The 18,750-nt window shown below is 41.5% G+C and overlaps 1 protein-coding gene across 1 annotated transcript in view; it reads left to right on the forward strand.

Moving 5' to 3' along the window:
- The window catches only part of SEMA3D (semaphorin 3D), a 197,546-nt gene that overhangs the window by 136,225 nt on the left and 42,571 nt on the right, over positions 1-18,750 (forward strand). Inside the window, exons 9-11 of the mRNA XM_075599553.1 lie at positions 7,219-7,333; positions 9,358-9,427; positions 10,658-10,802. Coding sequence (XP_075455668.1) covers positions 7,219-7,333; positions 9,358-9,427; positions 10,658-10,802 — 330 coding nt within the window. The remainder of the gene's footprint in view (positions 1-7,218; positions 7,334-9,357; positions 9,428-10,657; positions 10,803-18,750) is intronic.

Consider the following 18,750-nt stretch of genomic DNA (forward strand, 5'->3'; position numbering starts at 1 on the left):
TTCCCATACTATAAACTATTGTAACTTTCCCATTTAACTTCTCCACAAAAAATATTGTAAATGCGTTCACTTTCATTTGAAAGAGAAAAAAAAAATCTCCTTATGATTGAAAAAATTAGAACGTGTTTATGCCTCGTTCTGGAACCATAGGGCAGAAAGGTCTTTTAAGAGGATACTTAAGATTTTTAAAAGGAAAAGTAAATGTTGGGAACAGTTAAGACAGGGTCAGCAAAGCATCCAGGTGACTGCAGAAGGGAATCATAAAAGTGTCTGCTGCTATTTTGGTAAATGATCTACGCAAAAGAAAAAGAGCTACTGAATGTTCCCTGGGACATTGATTGCGAGACAGAGTTAAAATTAAGCAGCCTCGTTGGAAAGTGGATAAAAACTAATTGGACATTGGTTCAATTTACATCCAATTTGTGCAGATAATCAATGAAAATTGGCAAAGTATACAGAAACAAATACATTCTTTTTTATCTTTGTGATGATTTTAACACGTGTTTGGTTTATTTGTGGAGAGAGGTAATATGTTGACTTTACCACATTTACCTAACATATCACAGACAGTACAGGATTTTGTCCATGTATTTCTCTAGATGTTAAGCAGTTATCTTAAAGGAGATAAAGAATCTCAATCCAGCAAATGAATGTGAAATCTACAGGTGTAGCAAGACTTTAGTGTCCCGAACGAACAAGCAAAAGTTTCCGGCGCTGGGGACAGTGTCTGCCGTGCTGAGGGGTGTCCATGCTTCTCAGTGGGATCACCCATGCAGCGTTAATTCTTCCGTGCTGCGACCACCGTGGTCATGGCACCGAAGGTGTTAAGTCTTAGTTTCATCTGTATATACTACACCAGGAGTGGCCTACTCCAGTCCTCAAGGGCTACCAACAGGTCAAGTTTTCAGGATTTCCCTGCTTCAGCACAGGTGGCTCAATCAGTGGCTTAGTTGAAGCCCTTTACTACACGTTATAGTACGGTTACAAGTCCTGTATATACGGGATTGTCCCTTATTACAATGAATTGCCCCCTTGTCCCTGAAAGGTCTGTTGGGATGCATAATTGTCCCATATTTCAGGGGCAATGGGACAATGAAGGGACAAAGGTTAGGCAGCGACGGGAGAAGGATGACAGTGGTATGGTGGCAGAAGGCGGGGGTTAGTGGCTGCGGAGGAGGATCATGGCGGCAGCAGACGGCAGTGATGGAGCCCACCCCAACGGTATGACCCGGAAGCCAATTGCAACTTCTGGTGTCTGCTGTGGTAGGCTCCACCACTGCCCTCTACTGCCACCGCCATGGTCCTCCGCAGATGCGATCACCCGCCTTCTGTCGTCACACTGCCATCCTCACGTCGCTGCCGGCGGAACCTTCATCCTTGGATTGCCAGCAACCAAGTAAGTGCTGTGCAGTGATAGGGGGGCTGTGAGGAGGAGGCTGGGTGCTGTGAGGAGTAGGAGGAGGCTGTAAGGTGGAGGGGGGCTGTGAGGAGCTTTGAAGAGGAGAAAAAAGGTAGCTGTGAGGATGAGGGGGTCTGTGAGGAGGGTGCTGCGGAGGAGGGGGGGAGCTGTGAGGAGAAGGAGGACTGTGAGGAGAGGGGATGAAAGGGGCTGTATGGAGGAGGAGGATGGGCTGTTAGTATTTGGTCCACCTCACTAACTATAGCTATAGCAGCTCTATTCATGAGCTGCTCACTACTAACACTAACTCACTCTAACACACACTTCTGCTTGTGTTGTCTGACACTAAATAGTACGTGCACTGCTCTTTATGATATCAGCAGACACCGCTCCTGTGTCTCTTGCTTTGACACAGGGTCAGGTGACCTACCTCCACCACTCAGGGCAAGTGCTTGAAGTGGGGAAACCCATGATAACTCCTGGCAACCTGCCCTTACCAGGGATTATACCAGGAGGAGGATAGAACTATAGCCCCATTTCTTACCAGGGCTACACTCTCCCTCAGGTGGAATCCAACGGTCCCCACTTGAACCTAATTTTCTGGACCATCCTGCAGGTGAACAATCTGTGAACATACAAAACATAGTTAATCAATATTGTGTACACTAGACTGTAACACCCATGATGGCGACATAACACAGTGGGAAACTCCCAACATGGAGAACCTAACTCAATAGTAATGACAGAAAGGTTGTACAGGCCCATTCTCCGGTCTGTTCAATATGTTATGCATAAATATATTCCTGCCTGAACTCCAAGCCTTCATCACAGAACATATTTTGTCTTCCCTTATGTAGGCAGTGCTACCAAACTTAATTCTTAAGTGCTCAAGAACTGCATCTCTGAGTCAGGTATTTCTCTGGTCCTCGATCTCCTGCATTATTGGCTCTGGCACGTATGGAAACTCATATCCATGAGATTGCCAGTATCTCGCCGCTATGGCTCTATCTGCTCTACTTAACTTAGTAGGTTTCCGGTTCCCAGCCTCCCCTGGCAGTACCCAGAACTATGGCTCCTCAGGCGCAATATCATCGTACAGAATAGATGAGCCTTTGGGGGTGATTACTTTTTGCATAATTTCTCTCCACCTGTTATCTAACTCATCGGCAACCTCCTGTGGAGAATAGGTGCCTGCGTCCCACCAGTGATCTACAATATCTTCCTTTATTAACACAAATCTGGTGCGGTCCATCCCCTGATGATACCCTGTAAATAACGGTGCCCACCATTTATCTCGGTGCTCATATGAGGATGACACACTCATACCTTCCTCTGTCTCTGCTCTGGAGGATACATCAGATGTCGCTGCCTCTGTAGAGTGTGAGCCTTTACGCCTCCCTCTAAGGAAATTCTTGTAAACTGTGGGGTTCATCTTAGGTGGTTTGGGACTTACCGTACCCGCTTTTGCAGTAGACTGGGACCCTCGGGCCCTACCTCTAGGAACAGGATTAAACACAGTGGGGTTAGGTTTATGTACAACACTTGACAATGGTATCTCCCCATCAGAACCCTCATCACTTGTCACCCAATTCCGCCAATCAGTTGAAAACTTGGGCATCTTATCCAGCTAGGACCCAGTGGCACGACACGTGACGGGGCAGGGGCAGTGGCCGGGGCAATGGTTCTAGGGGCAGTGACCATAGGATCGCTCTAGTCTTTTACAGTGTCTCTGAGTCGGGCGATGCCACGACCGGTAGGTACTTTCTTACTGTCTCTTGCGGCAGGGCTTCGTGCTCCCCGCTTGGCTACTTGGGCCTTAAACTCCTCGAACGCATGTTCCAGCCCAGCTTTCTTTAGTGAAGCAATCAAAGATTCCGGGCCTCTGCGCCAGTCTGACCCGGAAGTGACGTCATCGCTGGTCGTCGCGGAATCTCCATCCGCTGCTTGGTCCCGCACCGGAAGTGCGTCGAGGACCGGAAGGGGTGGTGGTGGACCATGAGGGTCGCGGACGGGCAGGTAGGCCTCAAGCCCTTCTCTCTCCACAGGTTCCTCCTTCACCTGGCGGGAATAAGGGGGTGGTGGTGTCCTCTTACCTCTCCGCTGTCTTGTGATACTCGTTGGTTCCTCCGGAGCCATCTCGAGTCCCTTCTCCGCCGCACTGGAAGTCACCACGGCCGTGGGACTTCTACGCGGTTCAAGCCGCACCAGCGCTCGTCGTCAGGGGTCTCCGGATTCGTCTGCTCCATCGCTAGGGTAAGTGGAACTTCTTCTTTACAGCTGGGGTGGTCCGCCGGCCGGCACATCACCACCAATGACAGGCTGTCTCTTTTATCCGATGAGGACTGCAACGGCTCCTCCGTGGGGGAATCACCTCGAGTCCTTGTGGCACCGCCAGTGGGTATGGGTACGAAACGGGCCCGCTCCGGTACCTCCACGGCGGTCGCGCTCTCCTCCATTGGGACCATCTCTTGGTGGCTGGGCCTGGGTCCCTACCGCAGGGGTGACATATGGGACCAGGGCAGCCTTCGCATCCGCTTCCTCCATCTCGATCAGCGTCGCTGGAGAGGCATCTCGCGGAGTCATTATTGTAGGGCATGGCTCGATAGGCCAGAGGTAGAACGTGCCACACTGCTGGCACCGTACCATTGTACTTGGGGCCGGTCCGGGTGACCTGCATTGGAAGCACAGGCACCGCAGATATTCTCGGCCATCAACCTCCACAACCAGGAGGCCTCCTGGAAGCTGATAAGTGGTTACACTTAAGTCAGCCATCTTTTGTGAAGGGTTGATTCGCTCAGCTTGCTGGTTTCGCACTTAGCTCCTTCTCCTTCACCAGTCAAGCAGAAGTGAAGTTCCTCAGCCTCACTTCCTGTCCCTCCTTCCGCTGGGGAGGACTGTTGGGATTAGTTCTCAGTGTGCCCCCTCCCTCTGGTGGAAACAAGAGGAGGGGCAATCTCTCTCTTTGTGTGACGTGGCTTCATTCGTCGGCCAGTCACTGCACAGGTGGGTGCGGCTACAGATTTCGCGCTGCTCCCTTCTTTTAGCTGGGGATCTGAGTTTGGCGCCAAACCCTTGCACATCTCTCGCCACATTTCTCTTGCAGCCTGCATGCACGCAGCATGTGCGTGATCTAGGCTTGGCGGGGGTCGCCATTTTGGATCAGCTGCAACCCGTGTTGCAGTGAATGGCACAGCTGTCACCATTTTAACCTCCTCCATGCCCCGCAGAGCACATGTATCTCTCGCCGCCATCTTTAGTGAGCCCTCTGAGCCCACGATAGCACTACTCTCAGTGTCTATGGTGTAACTCGTTCCTACACACTTACTACACTTAATGGTGCTCTAACCAATGAATATAACGCATGGCATACCCCAGGCTAAGCAGAACTCTCTCCTTGTACACCGCACTCACTGACGGTTCATAACAAGCTCTCTGTGGTTCTGTGTGTAGATATTTCTTGCATGGAGAAAATGAGCAACCGCCCCTATACCAAATTCATGAGGAATACTGGTATAGAGGCTTTCTACATCAATCCCTACTAAGAGGGTACCTGTCTCTAAGGTGATCCCCTCCAGTCGTGCTAGAGCCGCTTTTGTATCCTTCAGGTGTGATGGTAAATTGCCCACAAAGGGGCGAAAGAAGGAGTCAAGGTACATGCTGGCATGAGACGTAAGGTTGTCGATCCCCGAGACAATGGGTCTACCCGGGGGGGGGGAATTTACATTTGTGGACCTTGGGCAACTGATAGAAAGTCACTATCGTTGGGTTTTTACTGCTCTTTGTGCGCCCACTAGGGGACCTTTTAGGTTTAGTTTGTGTATGTTAGTTGTTATTTTGTGCATCTCGTCGTGTTTTAATTTGTATTAAAGTTGTCATGATTGTCTGTCTAGCTATAGATTAGCTCTAGTGGCTATTTTTCCTGTTGGTCTACACATGATTATAATACTATTGGTACCAGTTAATCTACTGGCACTTTTTGACTTACATTAGACTAAGGAATGAGTGCAACTATGAGGGACTTTCATTGACCTCTCTTGGCCACTTTGTGTGTTCTTGTAACAGGCTACCCCCACAGGAATCCTACACTATCTGCCTCAAGGTGACTAGAACAGCTATAGCCACTTTATCCAAATTTACATCACCCTCCTAGGGCACCCAGGGTGTACTGTGCAAGAGGACTGTCTCTCCTGACTACCCCTAGTCTGCAAAAATGCCCGTCCTTCTGCAGCACTTGCTCTGAAAGTGTACATACATCTTTCAGCTCTGCTTCGCTGAAAACCTGTCCTGTTTCTCTCAGCAGCGCCTCTAAATCTAGCCCATACTCCCCCCCAAATCGCAGATCAGGTCCCCTAAGGTGTTCTTGGGTCTGGCTATATGTTTCTGTGTGGTGCATACCTGCTGGCAACAGGAGGGCCTGAGTCTCCCGCGATGACATGGGGGACAACAGGAACAGGTTACTGGGTTGAATGCCTTCATTATCGTTCAATGGTGCAGCGCCTCCATGGAATGCGGGGTGGAATCCTCACCACAGAGATTCCCCACAGGGATGAGAGATTCCAATCTCACACAAGGTTCTCTTTAAAACCAGCAGACTCTTTATTCTCTGAGCAGCAGCAGCAGACAAGTACAGTGATGCACAGTCCACTAACTGTTCTCCTTTGTGATGATCCCTGCCACCACTCTGGACCAAAGGGCATCCAGAGTGGGGCTAGCTCTCCCCTCACCCCCTAAGCAGGGTGAGAGGTATTTGGTCCACCTCACTAACTATAGCTATAGCAGCTCTACTCATGAGCTGCTCACTACTAACACTAACTCACTCTAACACACACTTCTGCTTGTATTGTCTGACACTAAATAGGACGTGCACTGCTCTTTATGATATCAGCAGGCACCGCCCGTGTGTCTCTTGCTTTGACACAGGGTCAGGTGACCTACCTCCACCACTCAGGGCAAGTGCTTGAAGTGGGGGAAACCCATGATAACTCCTGGCAACCTGCCCTTACCAGGGATTATACCAGGAGGAGGATAGAACTATAGCCCCATTTCTTACCAGGGCTACATAACTATGTATTTGTAACCATGTATTATTTGTCATCATAACTCTGTGCCCAGGACATACTTGAAAACAAGAGGTAACTCTCAATGATTTTACTTCCTGGTAAAACATTTTATAAATAAATAAATAGTCTTACATGAAATAGTTTGAAAACAATGTTCAAAGTTGATACACTGTAAATTTTATGAGTACGTTGTTTTTTTTTTTACAGACATCTGTTCCTTTTGTATAATGACATTAACAAACAAAAATGAAATGAATACACTTATATGGGTTATTATATACTGTTTCTTTAAAACAGGTAACATACAGTACATTCTTAGTAACCATTTTTAGAAGTGTAAAGTATGTACACATATAATATCACCTATACAAATTGTGATTGATTCTACCACATATTTTATAGATGTTTGAAGACAAAATTATATAATTTGTTACAGTATGTTTCTTTATACTGTACAGCTCCATGGAACAATATGATGAAACATTATGCCATATACTATACTTAAAGCTTATGTCTAAACTTGCACAGTTCCTTATTATTTTATATTATTATAATGATACACTTAATTGTAGTTATTATAGTTAATATATGACTACAAAAGTATAAGGATATCATGCACAGGCATGTGGCATTATACAATATATCAATGTGTAATAGGCTTCACCTGAAGATAAGAATATGATTGACCAGAATCTAGCATGTAAATGAAAAACTTCAAGTCCTGCAAATCCTATATATACATATATTTTTTTCTTTTAGAATGACATTGGAGGCCAACGCAGTTTGATTAATAAATGGACTACATTTCTTAAAGCTCGCTTGGTGTGCTCAATTCCTGGTCCTGATGGAGGAGACACATATTTTGATGAACTGCGTAAGTTGACATGAATCTCCCTTTTTCTCCTTGCACTTACAGCATATTTTTGAGACATACATAAAATAGCTTGGATTCCGTTACATTTATTTTCCAGCTGTTAATGATAGAACATATTGCTTAATACTGAAGGAAAGAATCCGTTAACCTGACTTCAAGGATATACTGTCTGTCACACAGCCATTGTCTATTCACCACTTCAAGAAGGCATATATGTTGGTTAATGCTATTCTAGCTAGCCAGTATATCAGACATCAAATTTGGTGGCAATCGAGCACACAAAAATGCTTATGCCAAGATCCACAAAAGGGGGCTAAGCTTTAGCCTGCTTTTACTCCCATTCATATGAAAGGGAGCTGAGGCATGCCAAAGCTTTGAAAAGGCAAGAGTCAAGAACACCAAAAAATAGGAAAAGTCAAAAAACTCAAATGAAAGTCACTTTAATTACTTAAAGAAGTAATTGCAGCACACAACGTTTTGGTGCATGCAAGCACCTTCATCCCTGATACCACAACCGAGCCCCCGATTGAGCCACTTGTACTGAAGCAGGGATATTCTGAAAACCTGTTGGTAGCCCTTGAGGACTGGAGTTGGCCACCCATGATTTAAATAATGATGGTGGTGCCTCCCCTGTCACATTAGATTGATGACAGCCTTAGTGTAACATCCTAGGAAGAGACTCTGAAATAAAATGACAAATTCAATGTTTACAGATGCCTTTTGGTTTGCTCCTGATCTCAGCATCTTAAGGACAAATATCCACATCACAAAAACAATTCTACAACATGTTTTCTTTGTGACCAGTTTCACAATGTTTTGAAGGGACGGGATAAGTATGAATGTTTTCCTCTGCTCTGCCTATAAAAATCAGTCACTGTTTACTAGAGGGTTCCAAACATTTTAAAACAGAGTCTGTGTTGTACAGGCATACCCCGCTTTAAGGACACTCACTTTAAGTACACTCACGAGTAAGGACATATCGCCCATTAGGCAAACGGCAGCTCACGCATGCGCCTGTCAGCACGTCCTGAACAGCAATTCCGGCTCCCTACCTGTACCGAAGCTGTGCGCAAGCGGGGAGACTATAGAGCCTGTTACAAATGCATTATTTACATCAGTTATGCACATATATGATGATTGCAGTACAGTACATGCATCGATAAGTGGAAAAAGGTAGTGCTTCACTTTAAGTACATTTTCGCTTTACATACATGCTCCGGTCCCATTGCGTACGTTAATGCGGGGTATGCCTGTATTCAGTATAATTGTGTCCAAAATCGGAGTTTAGTACATACAGTACATCATTGTAACCAAGTTCAATGTATTCTCATGTATGCTAACGAACAACTTATGCACACACTTACCGTTTAACCTGTGTCTACAAAGCCACACTTATTTTGAACAGCACATCTGCAAGCAATTATTTGTGTACTCTAAATTAAAAAGCCACTGCAATATGTCATTAATGTTGTTTAGCTAACAGTGCATTATAAGTAGTAATAATATTTTGCGCATTAAATATAAATATGTGAGTTCTGTTCTAATTATTTTTTTTTAGCTTTAATTGTAGTTATATGTTAATGATAAATAACAAGGTAAACAAGAAAGCTTGATGTAAAATATAGAAATGTCACCATTACAGAGGATAAAGATATGTACAAAGAGAAATCAGGAGTTTATATATATATTATAGTAAAAGTAGCACTTGTACAAGTTGATCTAATTAATCACATAGTGCTTTAGTTACATAAATCACAAGAAACTAGTATTCAGATAAGTAGGTTTCCTTGAGCTATTTATAAATATATTATCTTGATTACACTATATTTTCATGCAAGCAGCATAAGCAAAAGTGCTTTAGTCAAAAGTGTATTTATCTTGCTCTGTGTGATACTGTATGTTCTCCACAAATGAATGCAAGTATAAAACAATCATTGTGAAAAATAAAACATTTAATCCATGTGTAATTTAATTGATATTAATGATGTTATTGATTTAGGGAATTCATACTTTATCTTTTACAGAAGATGTATTTTTGCTTCCAACTAAAGATGAAAGAAACCCTATAATATATGGAGTCTTCACTACTACAAGGTATTGATCTGGCTAAATATGTAATAGTTATGTTACCAGAGAAATGCATCGGCAGTGCCGGCTTGATGGCGATGCCATTGGTACCGCTGCACCGAGCCCCGCGGTTACAGAGGCCCTGTGCTCTTCCCCACAACAATTAAACTGATTGTCAGGGGAGAGCGTGGGGCCTCTGTAAGTATCTCTTCTCCTTCACCACCTTTTCCTGCAGGGTCTCTCGTCATGGTGCTGCAACGTCAAATGGCGTGACACCGTGACGCCACATGCTCTGGCATTGTATTTTAAAATGATTAGACATAATCTTTAACAAGTCTTTGAAGCTACAGTACTTTCTCCTGCTGGGTAATTTGCGAAGTCCGTTACAATTATTGTACTGTAGCTCCTGTTTTTGAAAAACAAATATCAGAAGAAACTTCTTTTTGTTTAAGATGAGATATGAAAGGATTTAACATGGACTTTGTCAAAGGTGCCCGTTTAATCCTTAATAGATTGAAGGAAGAAGGGTTCATTCGCTCCACTACGGAATGCACGCTCTAAAGTCACACCTTAATGAAACAATTTCAGACACAGTCAAAATCAATAAATTTGCCTCCAATTCATTCACAGCGCTCATAAAGATAACACACATAACTGCACCCAGACTTCAACAACAATTCAAAGGTGATTGTAGTTAATAATAGTAACGACTTTGTATTATTTTCCCCTGACCTTTATAAAGAAATAAGAAACATTACTGTGTCAACATATTATCTGTCCAGCCATAAAATCTTCACGATAGGTCAATACACAAAACGTTTGCATGACGTCACAAAGAACCTCTTTATTGTCAATGTCTGTTAAGCAATCATTCTGCTAATTCAGGTTGTAGTGCAATATAGCACACACGGTTTATCTTCCTTCTTTCTGCCTTTTCACCATCAGGTAGCACCCGTGGCCTAATTGAATTATTACTTCTTGTTGTCTTAGGCTGATGCATGCCAGGGTTGGAACAGACACATCTCAGTTGTGTTTATTAACTTGAATTTCCATATGTTTTCATAAGCAACAGTTATGCTTTTATTTTTAACTAGAAACGGTATGAATTATTTTTTTAAATCATTCTATTACTTAAGTCCCACGCTACTGATAGATATCCCCGTCCAACGAGTACACCCAACCCTGTATTCCATAATACAATTTGTTAATGTCAAGATACTGCCTCAATATTTGTTTTCTGCAATTTTTTTATTTCAGCTCTATATTTAAAGCATCGGCTGTATGTATATATAGCATGGCTGATATAAGGGGAGTATTCAATGGTCCTTATGCCCATAAAGAAAGTCCAGATCATAGATGGGTACAGTACGATGGAAGAATCCCCTACCCTCGACCTGGCACAGTATGTATCTCTCCGCAGTTAAAATGCGCTGAAATGAATGTGTTGCAATAGATTTATGTTACTAGAAGACTACTTGAAAATACCAGAAATGTACATTTAAATAATTAGTAAACTGGCAGGTAAGTTACATTGCGTATGTCTATATGTATACGCTTGAAAGAATAGCGTCTAGTCTGGTAAAGGCATTCTTACAAAGTCATGGCTTCAATACCTCCTTTGGCTATTGTTAAATCTTGAGTACATAAGATGTGCTTGACGTATACAGTAGCTTGAGGTATGTGTTTATAATGCTATCGGTTATCTGCAACATGCTGACAAACCAACTAACTTAGGTAGTTTGTCAATGCCATTTTCATATAGTACAAAATTCTAATAGCTCTTTTGGATCTGGAGACGTGAAGAATTTGCCATAGCTTATAATATTTTTTAATGGATATCTATTAAAGCTGCAGTTCAGTCTTTTTTTTTTTAAATTTATTTTTTTACTTCAATAGTTTTATGTGGGCAATCTCTAATTACCTAAAGAACTGTTTAGCTGCAGGTCAATTCGTTCTCCATGTATTGATCGGCGAAATTTGGTGACATAATTAGTGAAGGGATCTGTTTTTCTTCTGCTTCTGTGTCTCAGTGGAAGCTCATGAATATTCATGAGCACTCCTGCACTGACATGTGCTAGAGGGAGGGCAGGGCTGACAAAGGGGTGTGACAGGACATGAAGGGGCAGTGCCTTAGCAAATGGTTGTTAAAATAGAATACAAGAAAATTGGTCTTTCAAAGTTGTTTTATTTTAAAACAGAAAATGCTAAAAGTATTTTTTCTTACTACAGAACTGATTTATTAAAAAAAACACACATGCAGGATATTGACTGAACTGCAGCTTTAACAGATGTTACCATTTTTACATGGTAGAAGGGGTGGCTCAGTGTGTAAAAGACACTGACAGGTGCTGAGTTTGAAGTAGGGGAACCTGGTTCAGTTCCTGGTGTCAGCTCTTTGTGATCGTGGGCAAGTCACTTTATCTCCCTGTTCTTCAGGCACCAAAAAAATGATTGTAAGCTCCACAGGGCAGGGAACTGTGCCTGCAAAATGTTTCTGTAAAGCGCTATGTAAAACAAGCAGCGCTATACATGAACATGCTATTATTATTATTACTACATATGAAGGAGAGACGTAATTTCAAAAGGTTTTAAAATGCTTAGTGCAGGCCATTACATCTTTTATAAACCCTCTTGTTGGACCATTAAAACGGATTACAACCTACAAAGAATGACCATTTTTGACAATGTGACTCTTAACCCAGCTTGTTGCAAAAAAGGACAAAGAATGTGTATTGCATTACTATATTTAATTGAGTATTGCATTAGGAAAACATTTAAACGTTGTTAGGGGGTAACCAACAAAAGACAAAAATACCCAGTGTTACATCCAATATGACTAAAAATACTTAGTTAAATACTTGAATGTTTGTATTCAAATAATAAGTGTCATTTAGTTAAATTCTTTGGCCAAAGCGTTATACTGTAAGCCTTCAGACACGTCACGGCATGACCACAATGCAGGTCCTAACACTACCTGTGAATATTCTCATTTACGGTAAATACCTCTAGGCTATTTTTGTGTTTTGTTGTATACATTTGGTCACACCCAGAAGCACTCCTTTTGAGACAAATATATATATATATGATGTGGTGGGTGCTGGAGTTAGAGCTTGCAGTGATTGTGTTTTGGTTAGTGGGTAATAAGAAATAATATAGACAAAGTAAACTTATAGTGTCATACTTCTGGTTAAGGAAAATGTGTATAGTAGCTGCTTAAATACTATTGAGAAAGGGATAGAAGCTGGGGGATTTTTTCCCAGTAATGATGCAGTCAATAGTTAATTTTTTAGCTATTAATTTTTAAATAGACGCTATGCAATGTGCTTTGCTTCTTCAGGGCTGACAATACATGGATATGAATGTAAACAAATACAAATCTTAATTATTATATGGCTGTGAAACAAAGCCACTACTATACTATTCAATGACAAGAAATACATACTGGAAATATATATTTTAATATACCTATATAAATACACAATTATATTTAGTTTCCTGTAAAATTCAATTAAGAGGGTTACAAATGACCTACCCTTCAGTTGACCCCCAGATCAGCAGGGAACTGTGACTCCAGTCTTGTCTGTAATTTCCCAGTGTCATGCTTGCTTAAACTTGTATCATATTGTTTTTTACTTACATGAACCTGCATGATATAATGTACAATTTAGTAGCAAAAGGAATACAATACCTATGCTAAAATATTACCTGTTGAGGGAGGTAAGGGATTATGTGGATTCTTTTACAATGCACATTTTGTAATATAACTACATTTGTTATGGTTTACTGGACTAATTAAGCTAATATTATGTTATCTTAACATGTATTATATGAGTGCCAATGGATGATAATTTTAATAGCTCCTCGATTACGGATATGAATATTCAGCAGCAGATTTGTATCAGTGCAAATCCGCCAATGTATTCTAAATGTTAAAGAATCTGTAATGAATTCTAGTTTTTGTTTTTTCCTCCCGAATGTATATTCCTGGTTTATCTCTAGGGAAGAGTTTAGTTATATGGTTGTAGCCTTTGTTTTATTATATATATTTTTTAAAACATGGGAAACTTCAAGCCTAGTGTACAGTATTTGTATCCTTATAAAAAGCAGTGTTAAAAAGTGTAATGTCTCTTAGAGCCGTTCTATACTGTGTGCACATGCACGTGCCGCACGCTTTTTGTGTGTATGCTGTGCGTGAGTGAGGTACTGTATGTATGTACAGTATGTATGTATGCGTGTGTTTAAATACATTTTGAAATAAATAAATACTTTAATACATTGTTTATTAACATTGTACATACATACACACACACACATACATACATACATACATACATACATACATACACACAAACACACATACACACACACATACATTTCAGCAGCGGTAGCGGCGCAAATTCTTTATTTTCTTCATCCTCTCCCCTGTCGGCCCGTAGCATGCGCACGCAGTATAGAACAGCCCTTATGCTTTGAGCAGGTCCTTGAAACAGTAAAACACTTATCTCACCCATTCCCATTATAAGCCAGTTGGTGGGTTGAGGTGTCCTAAGGATAAAGCACTTTCACCTTTTATTTCAGTGTCGTAGTTATAAAGGAAAACGGTTTCTGATTTTAAAGGAAAACAAAACAGTCCAATGTTTGTTTAAAGTAGTATTATATTGCATTACAGGAAGGCAATTATATTAAGTAGTTAACAGCAGGGAGACTACTCCCTTAACCCTTTGAGTGAGGGACTGCCACAGTGCCAGAGTGCTACGGCACTCTTGATCTCGTGATCCCTTCTCTGACGTGATCCCTCCGTCATTGATGACGAAACCACAGAGGTTTCTTCTCCCTTTTCTGTTCCTTTTCCTTTACGATCATGTTTTTGAACGCGATCTCCCCTACAAAAACAAGCAAGTAGATTATGATGGAGCGGTTACGTCAGGGGATGCCCCTGGAGAGCCAGACCCCAAGACGTAGTAGCTATGCCAAACAGAACCCCAAAGGGTTAAACATTTGTAGCACCTTATGTTCTGCTATGTATTTGGAGATATTAATATGAAGCAACTTGGTAAAACTCAAGTTAATCTGAAAAAGGTTTGCCGGCTATTAATTTTAATGAGCTCTGGCATTTCATTCCAAATAATTTTTGATGGATGATGTATCATTCTTCAGATCTTCGACATGCAACATCACCTCCTTTCCTGAGTGATGCATTAGTATCTCCAAAAATATATTTTGAGACTGTGTTTATTGTTACCGTCTGCATTTTTTTATGGGCAGTTTACTATCCAATTATATTCATAATGTAGACTGAACTATCGCTATGCCATGTGCCCATGAAAGTGCATTTTATAAAACCGTGCTCTTACATGACTTGTAAAGCTTTGATATGTAAAACCTTAGAAGTAAGACTTGAGAGGTGAAACTCATCCATTCGATTTCCATTTGCCTTCGTTCTGACCTTTTCTCTGGAATACTCCTTGGCAGAATCCTCTGCTCCAGATGGTCGTCAGTACCTATTTATCACAAATATTTCAACTGTGCTTGGCTGATGTTTAACAGGAATCTCCTTAATTTATTAAAATTACGCTGTCCAAAAGGAACACATCAAAAGATAAGGCTTTGGCCTTTTTGACTTTTAAAAAAAAATATTTCTGTAGATTAATAAGATAAATGAAAGACATATTTTTGTACTTTTATAAATAAATGTAGAATTTGACAGCAGATCAGCATCATTTGGCCACCTAGTCTGCTCATTTTAATATCTGGTGTAAAACCTCAGATCCACTTTGATACTTGGCTTTCTTTCATATTTACGATAACCTTATGTCCCCAAGCATGTTTTTAATACCCTTAATGTATTAGCCTCTACCATCTCTGTTGGGAGACTATTCCACAAACCCACTACCCTTTCTGTGAAGAAGCACTTCTTCACATTTTCCCTGAGTCTACCACCCTTCAGCTTCAACACATGTCATCTTGTTCTAGCTCTTATCTTTCTCTGATCTCTGCTTCCCTTCTTTACCTTTTTGGAACCCTTTATATACTTGAAAGTTCCTATCATATTCCCCCTCTTCCTTCTCTCCTCCAAGCTTTACATGTTAAGGTTGGCCATGCACCGTTATAGTAGTACTTCTTGGCATAATCTCTCATATATGTCTGTCCTTCTTGATATATAGTCTACTGAACTGAACAGAGTACTGCATGTGAGGTCTCAATATAACTTATACTATTCGACTGTTGTTTCATCGGTCAGTATATAGTTTATGTACCAACTGGTAAAGATGTGCAAATGAAATAATTTTTTGCATATTATTTAAAAAAACATTTTTTGGAACTATTGACTACAAAAAATCTATGCAAACTTTTTAAAAGTCAGAATTTATTCATGAGTCAGCTGAGAACAGGGGTGCACAAACATTTTTTGTTTGCGCCCCCCTGTCTGCTCTCCCCCCTTGCTCGCAACTCCCACCCCCTTACCTTTTCTCCGGCATCGGCGGCGTCATTTGACGTCACGGCGTTATATGACGTAGCGTTGCCATTTTACCTCGCAGTGTCTTTTGACTCCGCGTTGTCATGAGACCACATACAGAGAGGCCTCACATGCTCCCCCGGCATTTTATTAAAATTTTGTGGGGAAGAACGGGGGGTCTCTGTAATCGCTGCCCGCCCACCCCCCAATAATGTTGCGCCTGCTTGTTTGCTGAGCCGTGTCTTAGAATACAATGAATGTGTCAGTACTTAAGACACAATGTACCTATATTTTCAGCAAGTATAATTAGGCAGTAAAATTTTGGGCCACATTCTATGTAGAGATTTGCAAGGACTGAGAATGGGTATTGCTCATTACAAATTGCCTGCATTCACTATATATAAGTCAGTATACATTATATAGAAACAGTGCAAATTAGTATGGTGCATCCCCTCAAACACACCTTTAAACAAATCGTGGAGAGACACCTATGCACAAAAAGATCAATTTGCATATTCGATCAGCATTTCCCAGGTATCTGAGTTGTGCCCATTATTGGTGCACAGGTGTCTCTCAGTGTGTTGTTCTAAGTGTGCTTGAGTGGATAGAGATATAGCACTTGGGACGCTCTCCAGCAAAACACTAAGGGCCTTATGCAGAGAGCATCGTTATTTCGAAATTCGCCATTTTTTGTACAATTTCGCGCAGAAACCGGCAGAAAATGGCGAGTTCCGAAAAACGCGCCATTTTGTTTTTTCAATTGGTAAAACTCGCCTCGCGGCTGGCGAGAACCTCCATCTCGCCATTTTTAAAACTCTCCGAATGCAGAGAGGTGCGAACGGCATAAAGCGGCTGTTCGCGCCAAAAAACGGCGCGATTCTCGCATTTTTGCCGCGCCAGGAAAAGATGGCAAGATGGCGCTCGCCGCCTATAGTAAAGGGGAAAAAAAGGCGCGAATTTATTTTTACACGTTTCTGAAGCGCGCATCTCGCCAATTTAAACTCGCCACACGCATCCATGTTAAACATAGCAGAATTCGCACTTTTCTGCATATGGAGAATAAAACTCTCCAAAAAAGCTACTTTTTATGAAATTCGCCAATTTTAAAATTCTATGCTCTCTGCATAAGGCCCTAAACTCTTTGCAAATCAATTGTGCGAATATAGAAGGTTGAGACTACTAATAGCTTCAAAAAATAGCATGGATGGGAACAAAGAACATATTACAGTCCCATATTTATTGTTCATATGTAAAGATGTCTGGATAAATCAGCTGTAGTGTTGTGGCAGGTAAAGAAACTCATAAAAAACTAGATCCACAAAGATGATCTGATGTAAAATAGCTGGGTAAGTGAGGATGGACACTATGAAGAGAACTGGTAGGAGAGTGTAAAACAAAGAATAAACAGCTACCTCTGTGTCCCCGATCCACAGTGTTGTTCTTGGTCCGTCGTTTCCGTGTCCCGTTGCTACCGGAGGCACTTAGAAAAATGCCTTTCTCCTCTGTTATGGAGCTGTAGGGATCCCGAGTGCCGAAGCTGATTAGGATATCCGTCCGGGAACACTATTCATTGCTCCGGTGTCTCTGCTACATGTGGAGGCGCTTGTAATCTCTTGGCGTTCTCCCGTGATGCTGTGCATGGATCCAGAGTTGTGAACCTGCGCTGCAGCTGTGAGTCACTCCAATCAGTCAGAAGGTACAAGCAAGCAAAAGATTGGTTGAAACAGCAAATTCCAGCAAAAAGCACCAATCAACTCACCAAGTAAGTACAAAAAAAAAATGTTTATTAAACTACATGATAAAAAACAAGAAACATTAAAGACAAGACAGGAAAAATTTGTGGGAACGCGTGGGAGAATTTTTCCTGTCTTGTCTTTAATGTTTTTTTTTTTTTTTATCATGTAGTTTAATAAACATTTTTTATTTTTGTACTTACTGTACCTGGTGAGTTGATTGGTGCTTTTCGCTGGAATTTGCTGTTTCAACCAATCTTTTGCTTGCTTGTACAATTGTGCGAATAGTAGCCACCAATCATTTGCACATATGTTTAACCCTTTGAGTGGTCCAGGAGGTAGTCACCACTTTATGGAGGCTGGCACTCTGGGGGTCGATGATGTAGTGACTATGGAATGATCAAAGGGCCTTTTTTTTCTGGGTTCGACCGCGTTTTGTGTGCCCATAGAGAGCAAGACACAATCTGACCAGTGTGGAAAATGGCTGCTGCGGCACCCTCTGGCATTCAAAGGGTTAAATACCGTTTTAAGATAGGCAAATTGAATTCTTTTGACCCATGTGCGAATATTCACACTTGTGCAGTAAACTCCATATTTGTGGCAAATTTGAATGTTGCCGAATGATTTGACCATCTCTAGTCCCATGTACTGTAGTTGTGTTCTGATCTAAAGTCTATTGTCCTTTCCATGTTCTGTATGGCAAGATACTTACTGTAGTATACAGAAACAACAAAGACAAGTAGCGTGGATTAATAATTTGCCTAGTAATGCATAGGTTGTAGCAAAGAGTTTAATACAATGAACCGAATGCTAGTCTTTGTATCAGAACATACAACGTTCAGGGTGAAAGCTTGTCAGGTTACTTTACTTTGAACTTTTCCAAATGGACAGTTTTCTTTGTGAGACATAAAAGGAAAAGAAAAACTCTTCTTGAATATAATACATTTTAATAACTGTGACTATTAAATTAAAACAAACTTTAAATATAATCAGTCCTTAAGGCCTCATTCCCAAATACAACTGTCATTCCTAAATGACTACTATAGTAAGGAACTTGATGATTCAGAAAAACAGAAGATGAGTATCTTGTTCAAATATCAGCAGACGCCACATATAAAACTTCATGGTTACATTGTGTCAGATAAATATACTGCTGTATG

Source organism: Ascaphus truei, chromosome 5 (genome assembly GCF_040206685.1).
Source record: "Ascaphus truei isolate aAscTru1 chromosome 5, aAscTru1.hap1, whole genome shotgun sequence".
NCBI lineage: Eukaryota > Metazoa > Chordata > Amphibia > Anura > Ascaphidae > Ascaphus > Ascaphus truei.